The sequence below is a fragment of the Macrotis lagotis genome, chromosome 4 (genome assembly GCF_037893015.1).
Source record: "Macrotis lagotis isolate mMagLag1 chromosome 4, bilby.v1.9.chrom.fasta, whole genome shotgun sequence".
Lineage (NCBI taxonomy): Eukaryota > Metazoa > Chordata > Mammalia > Peramelemorphia > Peramelidae > Macrotis > Macrotis lagotis.
This window is the reverse complement of record NC_133661.1, coordinates 224,306,249-224,324,202: the sequence shown is the minus strand read 5'-3', so window position 1 is coordinate 224,324,202 and position 17,954 is coordinate 224,306,249. Positions and strand designations below refer to the sequence as shown.

Sequence of the window (17,954 nt, the reverse complement as noted above, 5' to 3'; positions counted from 1 at the left end):
TCACATATGAGATATTTGTTAAAAGTTCTTAGTACATAGAAGGTACTAAATCCTTCCCATCCTTTCCCTTTACAAATTAAGGATAGATTTATTGTTTTGTTAATTGTCTAGATTTTCACCTAGACTCTGGACTAAATAAAGTGATAGGGAAAATTTTAATAATGTAGGTTAAACTTAAAAGTATGTTATATTGACTGATATTATAATATGTTAGACACTTGTACATATATAACCTATGTCAGATCACTTGTCATGGAAAGGAGGAAGGGAAGGGAGGTCAGTAGAAAAATGTGGAACTCAGAATCTTATAAAAAAGATGTATGCTGAAAACTATCTTTACAGAGGTAGTTGGGAGAGCATCTCTGGTTGTTTGGATGGATGTGGACCTAGGAGTATTTCAGTATAACTCCAACATTATAAGCCTCAATTGCCATGACTGGAGGCAATATTGACAGAGCTAGGTCAAGAAAAGAAGGAATAAAGTTTCAGGAAAAAGCGAACCTGTGAGTTTAGGACTTGTGTAGAAGGTGACAGTAAGATGTTTAGGAGAGATGCCTCAGTAGCTTTAGATGGTACTAGGTTCAAGGAAATTAATTTTTTTCCTGTTAGATAGAGAATAATTGAAGATGCCATTAAGAAAGGATGAAATGTAGATAACATTAATAGCTTACATTTATTTATGCAACACATAAAAGTTTATGAAGTACTTTATTCCCTTTTTTCTCATTTCATCCCCATGCATGACAAGATTATAAAATAGATAATACATATAGGATTATTCCCCTCTTATAGTTGAGGGAAATGAAGCTATGAGAGGCAAGATTAATTGCTATAAACGTACAACTAACTAGTAAGTGGCAGAACTAAGATTCAAACCCATTTCTTCTCATTCTTAGTCCAGTGATTATTCCACTATTATAATTTTATATTCAAACCTGATTTAGCATTTTTGGAAAATATAATAAACTTTGAAAATAAAATCCCTTATTCCCAATCTTATTGGGAAAACAGGAACACAGGAAACATTAAAAGAACTGTTCACAACTCTTACTCCAATAACTTTTGACTGATTTTCTAGAGTCATCAATGACCCTCTTATTGCAAATCAACAGTCTCTTTATTTGTATTTGTTCTATACATTTTAGAGAAGGCACTAACTTGCATTGGTAGAGGGAATTTCCTTACCTTTGAGGTCAGTGATCAATGAATGCAATTATAGATCTAGTTCCTATCCCTGGTCTCTTTTATCTATATGACACATCTGAGGGTTCCTCTTGGACACTTGGTTCTACGGGTTTTCTTGACATTACTGTATGACTAGGTTCTGTTTTTGGATCTTCTCTCCCTACACTCTTCTTTGGAGTTCTCATCAGTTCCCATGACTTCAGTGATCATTTCAATGCAGATTTCCATATACAACCCCCATCTTTCAATTGCCTTCTAGTCTATATATGCTTTATAAGTATCTCAAACCTGATTCATTATAATTTTCCTGAAACTCCCCATCTTCCTGTTTCCCTATTTTGTCATTTACTTCTTGCCAGTTTTTCATATTTGAAACTTTGAATTAATCCTTAACGTTTTATTTTCCTTCACTTACCATATCTAATTAGTTACTAAGTCTCATCAATTCGACCTTCACTGCATCTCTCACATCTGACCCCTTTCCACTTTCACCGCAACCACCTTCATTTAGACACTCGTTATTTCTTGCCTAAACTATTGAAATAGTCTCGTGATTGGTTTGCCAATCATTAGGATGCTTCTACTCTATCCTCCAGACAGCTTCCAGATTGATATTCTGAAGGCATCTATGTGAATGTGTCATTCCTCTGCTTGAGAAGCTTCAATGGTATCCTGTATCTAGGTTAAAATATAATTCCTCTCTTTGGCATTGAAAGCCTGTGTTCATACACTCCAACCTGTCTTTCTAAAGCATTTCACATTCTAGTCCTCCATACTTTCTGTATTCCAGCCAAATTCACTTACTTTCTGTTCTTTATAATGTGTTAGTCCATTGCCTGCCTCTGTATCTTTGAAGGGTGTTCTCCCATGCCCAAAATGCTTTTCCTCTTCATCTGTGCCTCTCTTCTTAGAACCTCCAACTCCCTTCTAGCTCATACTACCTCTTATATGAAGACTTTTCCCAACTTCTATAGTATTCTGACTTCATGAAATTACTTTGTATTTAATTTGTATTTACTTATCTGTGTACATATTATTTCTCTCCACTACAGCAGGAACCAATTGGTTTTTGTCTTTTTCAGTGCTACTTAGAGTTCCTGGCACATAGCAGAAACTTAATAAATTGTTAAATCATTTATATTATCACCCTTACTCCTCCCATTTCCCTACTTTTGATCTTTCTACCTCCCCATGTCTAAATTGGACGTTTCCCAAACTCCTTTCCTTCCTCCAAGGTTCATAGCAATAATACCTCTCTATGAAACCTTTCCTAATACTATTTCCCCTAGAAAAATCATCTCTGTTGCCTCAAATTTCTCATAGGGTGTTTTGTGGATCTCTTCTTTATATTAATTTCACTACACATTGTATCAGTTATGCTTATAATTGCTCTTCACCATTAAATTATAATCTTCTTGAAGATAGAGCCTGTGTCATATCTATTTTTGTGTCACCAGTACAGTACCTTACACATATCATTGTCATTGTTTGTGCTTTGTAATTGAAGAAGACCAATAGCATCATGATGTTGAGGTTAAAGCAGTGTGTTCAACTGTGGCTAACCAGTCCAATATGAGCTCCAAAGGGGGTACTACAGGTTGAGTACAAAGAATCCCTTTTAACTCTTGGGATGGAGATGCCTCTAGATTTTCATATCTTGCATTTCCTTTGTGATACTGCAATTCTGCAGTAGACACAGCCTTTTCTTTGATTTGCCAGGTGGTCCTGTACCAGAGTCTGCTATCTCATACTCAATACTACAGTTCTTCAGAGAGATCTTAAGAGTGTCCTTGTACTATTTCTTCTGACCTCTGTGTGAGCAATTGTCTTGTGCTAATTCTCCATAAAATAGTCTTTTAGGTAAACACTCATTTGGCATTTGATCAATGTGGTCGGTGTCATTGGAATTGTACTCTCTGCAGGAGAGTTTGTATGCTTGGCAGCTTAGCTCAAGAAAGGACCTCAGGGCCTGTACCTTATGTTTCCAGGTGATCTTCAGAATCTTCCTACAATTAAAATAGAAGTAGTTCTGCTTTCTGGCATGGCACTGGGTTTTTTAAACAGGATTGTATTGAATTTATTGAATTGTTTATTGGAGTATATGATTCAGTTCATAAGTATTCTAAGTCCTTAGGGGAAAATAAAGAGGAATATGGGTCAGAGTAGTCGGGGAAAATTCTGTGGTGGAGACAGAATTATTCTGGCCCTTTAAAATGCTAGGATTTGGAAAGGCTAATATATTAGCAGGAGGAAGGCCATCTCAGAAGTGAGTACCATGGCCAGAGAGGGAATGTATGTAAGAAAAAAGATACTGTATACAGGAATTCATGAACGGTCTCCCTGATATGAAGAATTTAAGGGTTATAGCAGGCATGCCTAATGATAGAGCATGAGTTTTATTAGTGAGTCCTTAAAGAGAGATTTATATTTCATCTATTAGGGTACTGAGTCTGCAGGATAATAATCTTGATACAGTTCTCAAACTTAGGCAAAAGGAAGACTAAATTGTCATGCTATTTTCATCCTAGAATGAAGAGTTTAATTTCCAGTGGACAGAGCACTGGTCTTGTAGTCAAGAAGACCTGAGTTCAAATCCAGCCTCAGAAACTTATTAGCTGTGACCCTGGGCAAGTCACTTAGTCTCTGTTGCTCAGCTATAAAACAGAAATAATAATAATAGGACTTGCCTCATAAACCTCATAGGGTTATTTTGAGGAACAAATGAAATCAAATGTGATAATATTTCTAAAGCACTTAGCTCAGTGCTCAGCAACATGATAAATGCCATATAAGTGCTAGCTTTAATAATTATTATTATACATTTAATAAATGGCGACTATGTTCCAGAAAAGTGACTTGCCTAGGTAAATGTAGTAAAGCTGGGATGGATCTGGGATTTCTGACTGTGAATCCAGTGTTCTTCTCATTGAATCATCCTGTCTTTTGCTAAGAGAAATCACATATAAGCAGATGATTAGGAGCAACCCAAAATTATTCACTTATAAAGTAACATTAGTTAAAACAAGAGCATAGAAAGAGAACCAGGATTGAAAACATAAGTTTTGGGTTCAAACCATGACTCCTACATATACTCCCTGCATGACCTTGAGCAGATCATTTCTTTTCTCTAGATCCACATTGACACTCACAGTCTATCTGAATGGGACTGGTGGAGGTTGTATCATTCAATTTCCTCAGTTTACAGATGAGGAAATGGAGACCCAGAGTGATTTGGCCTGGGCCACACAGATATTAAATGACAAGGTTAGCATCTGAACCCAGGGTCTTTCCATCTAAATATGGCAGACTTGCCACTGTTTCATAATATGACAAATATTTGAAAACATTGATTGCATGTACTGTCCCCTAAGTCTTTAGGATAAACACCTGCAGTTTATCCACACACCTTCAAATGATTACCTTGGTTCTCAAAGAACTTATAGACTAGTAGGGCAGATAAGTATACAGATAGTAGCTATAATACAAGAAAATACCAAGTGCTTGAGGGAACACTTCTCTGCATTCCACTATCTCTTCCAAATGCAAAGCCTGAGGGAGACTACTTTAGAGCATGGGAATATTGTTTCCAGTTTGAGGACAGGGGATTAGGAATTACTTCAAGAAGAAGATAATGATGAACAGTCAGTCATTTCAGTCATTTTTCACTTGTATCTGACTGTCCTTGACACAATTTGGAGTAATCCTTAGTAGAGATACTACTGTAGTTAGCCATTTCCTTCTCCAGCTCATTTTATAGATGAGAAAATGAGGCAGAGTTAAGTGACTTGCCCAGGGTCACAAAGCTAGTTAGTATAATTCTTCCTGAATCCAGGTCCTGCAATCTATCCACCATGCCATATAGCTGCCCTATAGTATTTAACAGGATCTTGGAAAGTGAGTAGAAGGTGCTATACCCCTCAGCAACCCAATCACTTTCCTATAGATATGCTCAATAGTATCAATAGTGTTACTGAAAGAAAATTTAAATCACTTACACAAGACAACCAGAAGTTTGGCAAGAGAAGTTTGGAGTGGATGATTTCTATGGGCTTTCCCATCTCTAAATCTGTGATCTTTAAAGTAGAGTCTGGCAGAGAGTTTCTTGGTGAATGTGGGAAAGGTGGGGCCAAAATAAGAGATATTGAAAGAAAGAAATGACAGGATTTTGAAGTGAAGTGGATGTAGCAATATTAAGAGGATGAGCAATGACCAAGTCACATGAAAGACTACCTGATGTAATCCATGAGGCAGAATCATTAAAGAACAGTATCCCAACTTCAGAAAGGTTTCGATAGAGCAGTTTTCTAAATGGCACAATATCAGTTTAATTGAAGAGAGGAGAACTGATTTATGCATTTAAAAGTTCTATTGAGTTAAGGATAAAAATGTATTGTGTGGGTTGCTTATGGGGTCTTTTGAGCTGAGTGCTTTATTGCACTCATTAAAGATAATGATCATTATGATGAGCCTACTTCTTTCTGATTTTAATCCTTACATAGTAGTAGAATTAATATCATGAATTCTGACCCTTTTGCCATTTGAACTTGAATCACAGGAGCACCCCCATAATCTATAAAATGCTGGCATCTTTTTGTCTGCCCATTAAAGCATCCAAAAGAATTTGTGCATATGTCCTTAGAATATGTGTGTTGAATTCTATTGTGAGGTATTTTAAATTCCATGAATATGAGTAGGAAATTTGGGTTTTTTAAGTGATATGTGATAGGTAATGAGGGAACTAAAAATGAAGAGATATTACAGGAAAGAAAGGAAAAAATGAGAATTTGTTAAGTACTTATTGTATACCAGATATTACTGGGGATACAAGTAAAAAGAAAGAAAATCACTGTGCAAAGAATTTATATTCTAATAGAGAAAGACAACATAACATAAAAGGAGATGAAAAGCTGAGATGAGATGGGAAAAGGAAGAAATGAATATTTCCAAAGTGATGGGGGGCATAATTTTGAAGCCTAGAGAGTTAGGTACAGGATCAGGAGGAGAATGAACATAGACAGTCATGGGCTTCTTCATAAACTGTTGGATCCAGGAGGAACTCACCAATTGAAGAAAGATGGGATAGGTCTTCTAGAAGGTGAACTCCATGGAGAGCAGGCTTTAGGAATGGTAAAATGATCCAGAGTGATGAGACCCAGTTGTGAGGTCAAGTCAGCAGGTGAGGGATGATTTTGAAGTCCAGAAGGTCAGAAACAAGGTCAGCAGGGGGATGAAGAGAGAAAGAAAAGGAGGAAAGTAAAATAAGATTTAGATATGAAAGGGATATGAGAGAAAGGAACCATACAAGGAACCTAGAGATAATCTAGAATAGAGATTCTTAATTTTTTATATATGTCATGGACCCCCTGAGTGGACTGGTGAAGGCTGTGGATTCTTTCTAAGAATGAATGTTTTTAAATTATTGAAGAAAATGCTAAATTTCAATTAAAGGTTAATAAAAAAAGATGTAATATTTCCCATCCAATTTCACAGATACCCCACACCTTCCCTCTTCCCCCACCCCATTTGAAATCTCTTTACAAAGATATCAGGTCAAGATATCTGATGAAGACCAGCCCTTTCATTTTGAATATATTGGAAATAAGTTGCCTGAATTCATTGTTACACATGTTTATCTCTTTGCACTCTATTCCCCCACCACCACCACCAGTGCCTTGTAAATCATAGTCATTCAGTAACCATTGAGTAAAAGAACTCATCAAGGACTATAACTTCTATCCCAAATAGAATGGCTGATATGCCCAACCCAAGCCACCCAATGTGGCTAAAGCCACAGCTTCTTCTCTGCATTCCAATATCTCTTCCATCTGCAAAGCAAATTCATGCAGGACATATGAACCACTGGTTTTATCTAGAACTTAACTCATAAAATTATGAGGCTGACATTTTCCATAGGAACTAGAAATGCCTAGATTCATTGACTGAGTCACTTAACAGATATTTATTGCCTATACACAGTGTTAAGCCACACCAAGGGATATGCTAAAGTTAAATAAGACAGACATTGCCCTCAAGGATTTCACCATCTTTAGAAGATGGGTTAAAAGGGGATTACATAAATAGAAAATGAGAGTACACATTTTTAGGAGAACACAAAAATTCACAAGATCTCTTCTATGTCTTTCACCCCATGGTCCCTCTCCTTAGAGAACTAACTTTCTAGTAAGGGAGACAAGGCAATTAAACATTTAACCATATTATATAAAGAAGAAATATGCTGGGATTGAGAAAGAGCTGGACAAAGTGATTCTTATAATTCAGAGTAGGGAATGATTGCTTCTATCCTGGTAGTAGCCTAGGGAAAGATTCATTTAGGAGGAGGTATCCTAGAAGATGGGTAAGATTTTAGTACACATAGGTACTAGGTAAGGGCTGTTAAAATACATAGAAGCAAGAATGTAGGACCCAAGAAGTAATTTGGTTTTATTAGACCACAATCAGTGTGTTGGCAAAGAGTAGAAGAAAAGGATAGAAGGCCTTGAGTGTCAGGTTGAGGAGTTAAAATTTTATTTGATATTTGATGGGTAGCAACTAAAATAATTAACTTATAATGAATTATGCTGTGTCTAGGGGTTATCCTTAAGGACCAAATAAGCCATATGTTATCTTCCATATTCTTAAAAATTGAGCTATTTAGTCACATTTGAAAGTGTTAGGTCTCAGGGACAGGATTTGTTAGTTAAGTGCTGAGGCTGAGGCTGAGTCAAGAAAGTACAGGCATTTAAGTTGAGTGAGATATTTTGTGAGTTGGAATACACGTTATTTGAATGCTTCAAAAGTGAGTTTGAAAGAATTAGAATAAATTAGAGAGACAACTGAGACCTGGGAAAGACCCTAATTTAGAAAGACCAGGGTCATCCACTTTATCCCAAGCCATTGCCAGTCTTCTTAACTTTTGTTTTACCACTGGACTTCAGTGGGTCTGGGTCTGGAGGAGTGAAGCAAATAACTTTTCACACCTCTGCCTCAGTTAAATCCAGTCCACACACAAGATAAGACAATCAACCACACGATGTCATTGAGCCTCTCTGAGAAGGAAAGATAAACAACAACAATAATAAAAATGAGGGGGTTGGGCTGTATTACTTCTAATATTCCTTCCAGGCATAAATCTATAATTTTAGAGACTCATCATAAGAATACTCACTCGATCTCTCAACTGAAAATACTCTCCATCGTCTTTCTCCTTTCTTTTTCTCCCTTGCTGTCAGTTCATGGAAATGTCTTGGTCTTCTTTTGTTCCTTTTCACAGTATTTTTATAGAGGAATATGTTTTGAACTGTTCCTCAAACCTGTTTTTTTTTTAGAATATAGTTATGATGAATTGTATTTGGTTGAATTTCCTGCTCATGTGTTGCATTTGGCTTATTAAAGCCAGTAGCTGTCTGTTTACCATCATTTGGCTGTTGAGAGAAGAAACACAAATAGTACTGAGTTTTTCCATACACTAATCTTCTGATTATACTATTGCAGTCTTTAGAAATGGGCAAAGCATCCCTAAAGGAATCCCTAAACACTGCCCCTCAAGTTAAAAAAAAAAAAAGCTGAGAGAGGTTTCTTATTATCCATTTTCAGTCAAGATCTAGCCTAGTTCCAAAATTTAGTACTGTATGCTTTTGCCCACTGGGTGGGCTGTCAGATGCAAAGCAGCTATCCTCTTCCTTCTATTTGACTTCACCAGGAGAATCACTGGGATTAAGATTTTTCTAAAAATGAACGTGTTTGTCCTGAAAAATCAAGGTTGCCAAGAGTACTTTTGGTAAGACTATTCACAGATTCCTACCTTCCTATCCTCTCTGACTAGGCATGCATGTATGCACACACACACACACACACACACACACACACACACACACCCCAGAGTCATATAAATCTATTTAACTCTTCCACAAGCCTGTACCTCAAAGCCTGATTAAGGGGGTTAGCCTTCCAGAACTAAGTGATGATGCATGCAACTGAACCTTGAGGAAGTAATAATAAGAATAGCAAACTTCTTTTTTTTTGCTTTTTGGTTTGCAAAATCTTTTCCTCATAACTGTCTTATTGAAGAAGGAAGCCCAAATCTTTTAAAATCCTTATTCTAAAGATAAGGAGGCTGAGACTCAAAGAGACAATGTGTTTTTTTCCATAGTTGTGCCTCAAATAAATAGTTGCATGAACAATAAATGGAGGGAAGTATAGTTTAGTAGAAAAAATGTCAGATTTGGAGTCAGTGGACATATATTTGAACTGGACTTCTCTGCCTCTGTAATATTTCTATTTCATTCTTGGCTTCATTTTTCTCTTCTGTAAATTGAGGGGGTTGGATTGAAAGATCTTTGAAGTCTTTTCCAACTGAAATCCCATTGTTAATATATGTATGTGCATGGATTTTCTAAATATAATGATGTGGCCTGTGGGTGGGATGAATAAATATGATCTGAGATCTTTTCTGGCCCTCCCCATCTTCAATGAGTATGCCTTTCTTTCTTTAAGAGCAATAATAGAAGGGTCATGTCAGCACTGCCAGGGGCCCATTTGGGGAAAGAGGGGGATAAATAGCATCCAGGACCTCTGAGGCTGGAAAATCCCTCTGATTTCTAAGATGTATGTCAAGATAAAATTGTATGTATAGTTGTTCTTTAAATATCTCTAGTCTTAGGGAAATTAATTAGGTTCAAAGGAAAATCTATTTTTCATGATCACTTTTAAGTGCATAAGGTATCTCTTAGACTCATTCACTAACTTAGCCCTTGCCCACCAAACTCAGGTTACACAAAAGACCACCACAATTGTCAAAATGTGATTAAAACCATTCAAGTAAAATAGCTAGTAGAAATTCTCTTTTCCTCCCTCTTCTTTGTCACCTTCTTTAACTGATTTCTGCAACCAGGTTAAGTACTATCCCTTGCTATATACAGTATAAAATACAGTTACATAAAACATTCTCTTAGCTCATCAGGAGTCACATCTCCTTTCACATATGCTGAATGAAACACAAGGCTTTCCCTCTCCCACTTCACCCAGCTAAGAGTTGCTTTTGTACCATGTTCCTTTGGAGAAGCCATAACTTGAACCTAGGTCCTCAGACTACAAATCTAAAACTATTTTTACCACATTAAAATCATATAGCATTGATTAGCAAACCCAGAATTATGGAAAACAGACCACTAGAGCTGGAAAGAATGACAGAATCACAGAACATAAAATATTGGAATTAGAAGTGACCGTTTGTAAAAATTGAAGTTCTTTTTTGCTTTTACAATTACACGCAATGTTAGTTTCTCAATATTCATCCATTTGCAAATTTATGAGTTTCACATTTTTTCTACCACCCTCCCCCCCAACCCCTGTGGCAACAAACAGTCTGATAAATGTAGTACACATACAATCCTATTTAACATATTTCCATAATAGTCATATTGTGATTCTTCTAGTTCTAATTCCTAAAAGGAAAGAAAAAACATAAGAAAGGGAAAACATAAAAGAAGTTTTAAAAGAGAACATAGTGTGCACTTTTTCCTCCGGATTTGGATGGCATTGTCCATAGCAATCTCTCAGGGTTGTTTGTGCTTAATTTCTGAACTGCTGAGAGGAGCAACATTCATCATAGTTGATCATCTCATAATGTTGTTGTTTGTGTATAAATGTTCTCTTATTCTCTTAGTTCTGCTCACTTTACTAAACATCAATTCATGTTATTCTCTAAAGTTGGACCACTCGTGATTTCTTTAAAAACAATAGTACTCCATAATATTCTTATACCATAACCTGTTCATTCCCCAGTTGATGGGTAGCCCTTCAATTTCTAATTCTTTACCACCACATAAAGAACTGCCATAAATATTTTTGAACATTGAGACTTTTCCCAGTTTTTATGATTTCTTTGAGATTTAGACCTAATGTTGGTATTGCTCGTTTTTAGATAGGTACTGCTTATTATTTCAAGGAAACCTTCAATTATGCCTATATTCTCTAGTGTTTTTAATTGGAATGAATTTTATCAAAGATTTTTTCAGCATCTATTGAAATAATCATAGGATTTCTGTTAGTTTTGATTGTTTTCCTTACCTACATGGTATAAACCCTACCTGATCATGGTATTTTATTCTAGTAATAACTTATTGTAATCTCTTTCCTAAAATTTTATTTAAATTTTTGCATCAATGTACATTGGACAGATTGGTCTATAATATTCTTTGTCTGTTTTGTCTTTTCCTGGTTTATAGGCAGCACCTTGGTGTCATAAAAGGAATTCTTCTTCTCCTATTTTTAAATATAGTTTATATAGAATTGGAATTAATTGTTCCTTAAATGTTTCATAGAATTCACTTATAAATCCATCCAGCCCTAGAGATTTTTTCTTAGGGAATTTATTGATGGTTTCTTCAATTTCTTTTTCTGAAATGGGGTTATTTAAGTAATTTATTTTTTCTTCTGTTAACCTGAGTAATTTATATATTTATGAATATTCTTCCATTTCACTTAAATTATCAAATTTATTGTCATTTATTGGGAAGAATAGTTCCAAATTATCACTTTAATTTCCTCCTCATTGGGGGGTAAATTCACCCTTTTCATTTTTGATACCAGTAATTTTCTTTCTTTTTTTTAAAAATCAGATTAATTAAAGGTTTTAGCTATTTTATTGGATTTTTCATAAAATCAATTCTCAAGTTTTATTAGTTAAATGGTTTTCCTACTTCCAATTTTATTATTTTCTCTTTTGATTTTCAGAATTTCTAATTTAGTATTTAATTGGGGATTTTTAATTTGTTCTTTTTCTAACTTTTTTAGTTGTATATCCAATTTATTGATCTCCTCTTTCTCTATTTTATTCATATAGGCATTTAAAGATATAAAATTTCCCCTTAAAACTGCTTTGGCTGTCTCACTGTTGACATTGTTTTGGATGAAATTCTTGATTATTTCTGTGATTTGTTGTTTGATCCATTCATTCTTTAAAATTAAATTATGTAGTTTCCCATTAATTTTAGGTTCATCTTTCCATTTTTATTGCATCATGATCTGAACAGACTCATTTAATATTTTTCCTTTTCTGCATTTGATTGTAAGGTTTTTATGCTCTAGTACATGGTCACTATTGCTATAGGTGCCATATTCTGCAGAGAAAATTTATATTCCTTTCTATCCCTATTCAATATTCTCCTGAGTTCTAGCACATCTAAGTTTTCTAAAATTCTTTTTACCTTCTTAACTTCATTACTGGTTTTTTTTTTGGATAAATTTATCTCATTCTAATAGAGGAAGATCTAGGTCCCCCATTATTGTAGTTTTGCTGTCCATGTCTCCCTGAAATTCATTTAACTTTTCCTCTAAGAATTTGGATGCTAAACCACTTAGTTTATGTATATATATATATATATATATATATATATATATATATATATTAATAATAATAATATTGCTTCAGTTCCTTTTAAGAAGATGTTGTTTCCTTCCTTATCCCTTTTAATGTGATCTATTCTTGATTTTGCTTTGTTGAGATCAGGATTACTATCTCTGATTTTTTTTATAGCATACTATATTTTGCTGTAGTTTTTTACCTTTACACTGTGTGTAGCTCTCTACTTCAAATGTGTTTCTTGTCATCAACATGTTGTAGGATTCTGATTTTTAATCTATTCTACTATCTGCTTCCATTTTGTAGGAGAGTTCATGCAATTCACATTTCCTGTTAAGATGACTAATTCTGTATTTCCTCCCATTCTATCTTTCTCCATTTATATTTTTTCTCTTTCCTATCCCCTTATCCCTCCTCACCAATGTTTTGTTCCCTTTCTCTTTATACCTTTCTTTTTAACTTTAACTTTAATTTTTCTTTTACTTTAACCCTTCTTCTCTTTTCCTTCCTTTAAATTCACTCAAATTCACTTGGGAATGTATGTTATTCCCTCTTTGGACCAGATCTGTTGAGAATAGGATTTACTCAGTGTTCACAAACGCCTTTCTTTCCCTCTACTATCATTTGTGCCTCTTCATGTGATACTGTTTATCCTGTAATGCCTAGCCTTCTCCTCATATAATCCTTCTTTTTCATGTCTTTCTTGTTTTCATCTTGTTTTGTACCTATAATCCTTCTTTCAAAATATACTTCTTTTATCTGTACTGAGAGAAATACCTTTCACAATGGTTGATTCATTGTTTTATTGATTGCTTGATAAGCAACATTACCTCATAGTCATTAACTACACTCCCCCTTCTGTCTCATTAGAAATATATTTCTCAAGTGTCATAAATAACATCAAATTACAATCAATTTATACTACCTCTTTATATGTGCTTTTCAAGAACTCTATGGACATACAATCCTCATGAGCTAAAGTATCACATAAAACAAAAATCATTCCATGAATCATTTATATCCTTCTCCTCTAAGTGTACTCTCTCTCTAATTGAGGCTAAAATATCAAGTAAAACAAAATAGCTTCATGATCTATTTATATCCAGTGCCTCTCAGTACCCGGTCTCTTACTATTCCTGTAGTACTACAACTACAGCACTACAACCCTTGTTAACTAAAGCATGGAATAATCCAAGATCACTTCATCTATTTAGGGCAATTTTCCATGATAATTTTCTGAAAGATCCAAGCTCTTTTTTTGATCTAGGCTTTCAAATTGACCAATTCATAAATTGTCTCTCCTGGATCTATTTTCCAGGTAGTTTGTTTTTCCTAAGAGGTATTTTATGTTTTCTTCTTTTTTTTTTTTTCAGCCCTTTGGTTTTGTTGGATGGAGTCTTGGTGTTTCATGGAGTCATTACTTTCCAAATCTAATTTTTGTAAGTTTATTTTCTTCAGTTAGCTTTTGTGTTTCCTTTTCTAGTTGATCAATTTTAGTTTTACATGAGTTACATCCTTTTTCCAGTTGTTCATTTTTACTTTTTACAGAGTTGATTTCTTCAGTCAAATTTTCATAAATCTGAATGACTCTCATTTCTTTTTTATATTTTTATTTTTCCTCTAATCTTTAATTTTTAAAATCCTTTTTGAGCTCTTCCATGAAGTTTTGGATTTGAGTCCAATTCTTAAACTCTTTTGAGGCTTCCCATGTAGGCAATTTGTCACTGCTCTCTTCTGAGATGGCATTTTTATCATTCCTATCTGAATAGTAACTTTCTGTGGTTAGCTTTGTTTTTTGGGTTTGTTTTTTTTTTTTTTTTTGCTCATTTTGATAGTTGAACTCTGCTCCTGGGGTAGAGAGAATTTAGTCCCAATTTTTTTTTTTTTTTGTTTTGGGACTGGATCTCTGGTTTATCTATATAGCCCAAATGTTGCCTATGCAAAGGTTTGTTTCCTCCTTTATGCCAAGTTTTTTTTCCTATGCAAGTTTTTCCCAACTCAATCCCATCTGTTGCCCTAATGTTCCCAAGGCTTGGACTTTGCCTGGGGGTTCAGACCTTCACTGTTTGGCCTGTCATCTAGCTGGTTTGCTGAGCCTGGACCAGAACTGTACTGTGGCTAATAGCCTCCTGCTTGCTTTCTGGCTCTCCTGCTTACACTGGGCTATACTTCCTCTTTACCTCTGAAGAGCCCTACTAAAGATCCTTCACAATATCTTGAGCTGAGAGAGTGTTTTGCTGTAGCTTTAAGGTCTATGTTTCACTGTAGCTTTATTTAAAATTATTTTAGGGTAAGTTCTGAGGGTCTGCTAGCATCACACCACCATTGGCTCCACCTATAAAGTCCAGAAGTAACCTTTGAGATCATCTAGTTCAACTATTACAAATGAAGAAACTGATGGCCAGAGAAATAGAGACTTTTCTGAGGTTACAAAGCCTAAGAGGCAGAACAAATGAGACACTAAGCCACACCTTCAGAACATTAATCCAATGCCTTTTCCAGCCTCTACCACTGCCACTTTTATGTCTTTGTAATTGACTATTACAAACAAAATAGGGAATATGTCTTGCAACAGTGGCATTGTTAGAATAAGGCATGGCATTCTTGTGGTAAAGGAGAGAAATCTGCTCCCCCTTTTTGAGTGGATATGTCATACCACCACTGTCTTGGCTTCTCTCTTATTTTATCAATGGTATTTCCATGCAATATATATTTTGTACTAATTAAATCAGTTGATTGGCATATATTCAACAGTGTGGCCAGATAGGAATCAGGTTGACTGGAGATGCCCCTGGATGTGAAGTTAAGTAACTTGCCGAGGGTCACACAGCTAATTATTGTGTCAAGTATTTAAGGTCAGATTCAAACTCCTCTCCTCCTACTTCCAAAGTCACTACTTTATCCTTTGCACCATTTAGCTGCCCTATTTTTCTTCTTTGAGAAGGATGGACAAACATTATTCAATGTGTGCTGGCAAATATCTAACAATTGACTCTGAAAAAATGTACACACAACCCATTATTAACCTTAATTTGCATTTATTAACATTTTCCCCATCAATTTCTTAAATCTAGACAATTGACAAAATAAAACAAACCCTGATGTTTTAGAGTTTACTCATTTCTAAGATATAAATGCTCACAGTGAGAATTTAACAATTGACTCTTGTGAAATCTGGTTCAAGTTGACCCCAGCACATCTTTGCACAGTCTCCTAGAAGCTTAGCAATATGGTAGGTCCTCAGGTGAAAGTAAAAGTGGGCAGGCCAATCACAGAAAGCAATAGAAGATCATCTTATAATTCTCATGAGAACTGAAGCTTTTTACCATCCTATTACCCATGTGATATTTAAAATCAAATTAAAAATTACTCCTCTACAGAGTTCCCAGATGATGGCAGAGAAATGGTGTTTGTGGTTATGAATTAATTCCTACTAAATGGTCTTTGTCACTCCAACCTGACTGTCTGAGAATAACATGTTCAAGTTAAGTACAATGGAAGAACCTGTTGACTTATAAGCGAATAGTGTTGACTGCACACTATTGATATTGAATAGGGGTGAGGCTGCCCCTCCTCCATCATAACTCAGGTTCACAGTTATCCAGATATTTGGAGTTGAACCAAGGGACCTGTCAAGACGTTCTATAATCCTGAAAAGTCTATATTTATAATTATTACAGACTACGGAATTAAAAAATAATTAATATTTTCTATGGTTCATTCTCATTCCATACAATTTTTATAAAATTGAATTTTTAATGTTTATAATTAATTTTAATCAATACCTCTTATTTTTATATAACAATTTTATTCTGTTAACTTATGCCTTAACCCCTCCTAGGGAATCATCTCATATAAGAATCAACTTTTTTAAAAAAGAAAATCAATCAGAAAACTAATCAATATATATAGAAAAAAATAATGTTCCATATTCATGAACCCTACAGCAAGATGGTGCAGGGATAGCTTTTTGAGCATGAGTCAGGAAGATCTAAACTCAAGCCTTACCTTAGGCACTTACTAACTGTAGACCCTGAGCAAGTCATTTAACATCTCTCTGTCTCAATTTCTTTAATTGTAAAATGGAGATAATAAACAGATTGGTTTAAAGATCACAATTAGATAATTTTTGTAAACTGTTTAGCACGGGGCCTAGAACATAGTAGGTTTTGTTTCCTGTCCTTCTTCCTTCCTTCTCTTCTTTCCTTGGTACTTTTCCTTCTCTGAAATGCTTTGAAGGAATGAGGGATGCATTTTCTTATATTTCTTCTTTGGGGTCAAGATTGTTCTTTATAATTCCTCAACACTGATTAAAAAAAAATGTTTTGTGGAAATTGTTCCATCCATTCATATTATTATAGTCATTTTATATTATTTCCATCATTCTACTTAATTTATTTTGCATTAGTTCACAGAGATCATTTCATGTTTCCTTGTATTGATCATATTTATAATTTCTTAAAACACAGTAATATTCTGTTACTTTTACAAATCATGATTTTTTTTAGCTGTTATTCATTTGATGGATTAGAGCAGCTAAACAGCATAGTTGATCCACTCTGGATTTGGAATCAGGAAGACCTGAGTTCAAATCTAGCCAGCTTCAAACACTAGCTCAGTCAATGCCTCAGTTTCCTCATTTGGAAAATGGTCTGGGGAAGGAAATGACAAACCACTCAGTACCTTTGTCAAGAAAACCCACAATGGAGTCATCAAGAGTCAGACATGACTAAAAATGACTGAACAATAAGCTATACTTCAGGTTTTCTACTTTGTTTCCAGTTCTTTGCTTTCCCCTCAAAATGTTGCTTAAATATTTTGGTGTGATTGAAGTCTTCCTTTTTGTCAGTGACCTTCTTGGGTTCATGTCTAGCAGCGAAATCTCTGGGTGAAAGAATAGGGACATTTAGCACTTTATTTGCGTATTTCCAAATTGCTTTCCAGAATGGTTGCACTAATTTACAGCTACACCAGTTTGCTAGGTGTGAGGTGAAATACCAGGGTTGTTTTAATTTGAATTTCTCTTATTATTTGCAAAATGGAGAGTTCTTTCACAGGGTTATTAATATTTTGCAATTCTTTTACTGAGAACTGTTTGAACAAAAAATAAAAGTAATGAATCTAACAAAATAAGCAAACAAAAGAACAAGATGAATTAATGAGTGAAAAATATTTATTAAATAAATTATTTACTGTAATTGAGCTAAGCACTGGGAATGCAATACACTGAAGCATGGCAGTGAGGAGCTTACCTTTTAATAGGGAAAGACAAGAGATAGGGAAGTGAGCACTAAAAAGGAATATCAAAATGGTGTGATAATTTGATTTCTCCTCTGTTTTCTGCAGAGTTGGATCTATAAAGGGAATGGGATAAATGTTATTATATGCCTAGAAATGACCAGGAAGT

General features: G+C 34.9%; 1 protein-coding gene across 2 annotated transcripts in view; it reads left to right on the top strand.

Moving 5' to 3' along the window:
* Positions 1–17,954, top strand: part of PRIMA1 (proline rich membrane anchor 1) — a 132,779-nt gene that overhangs the window by 18,145 nt on the left and 96,680 nt on the right. Inside the window, exon 3 of one of the 2 annotated variants that reach the window (XM_074235472.1) lies at positions 13,921–13,986. The exons of the other annotated variant lie outside the window; for it this stretch is intronic. Coding sequence (XP_074091573.1) covers positions 13,921–13,986 — 66 coding nt within the window. The remainder of the gene's footprint in view (positions 1–13,920; positions 13,987–17,954) is intronic. 2 annotated transcript variants of the gene reach the window in all.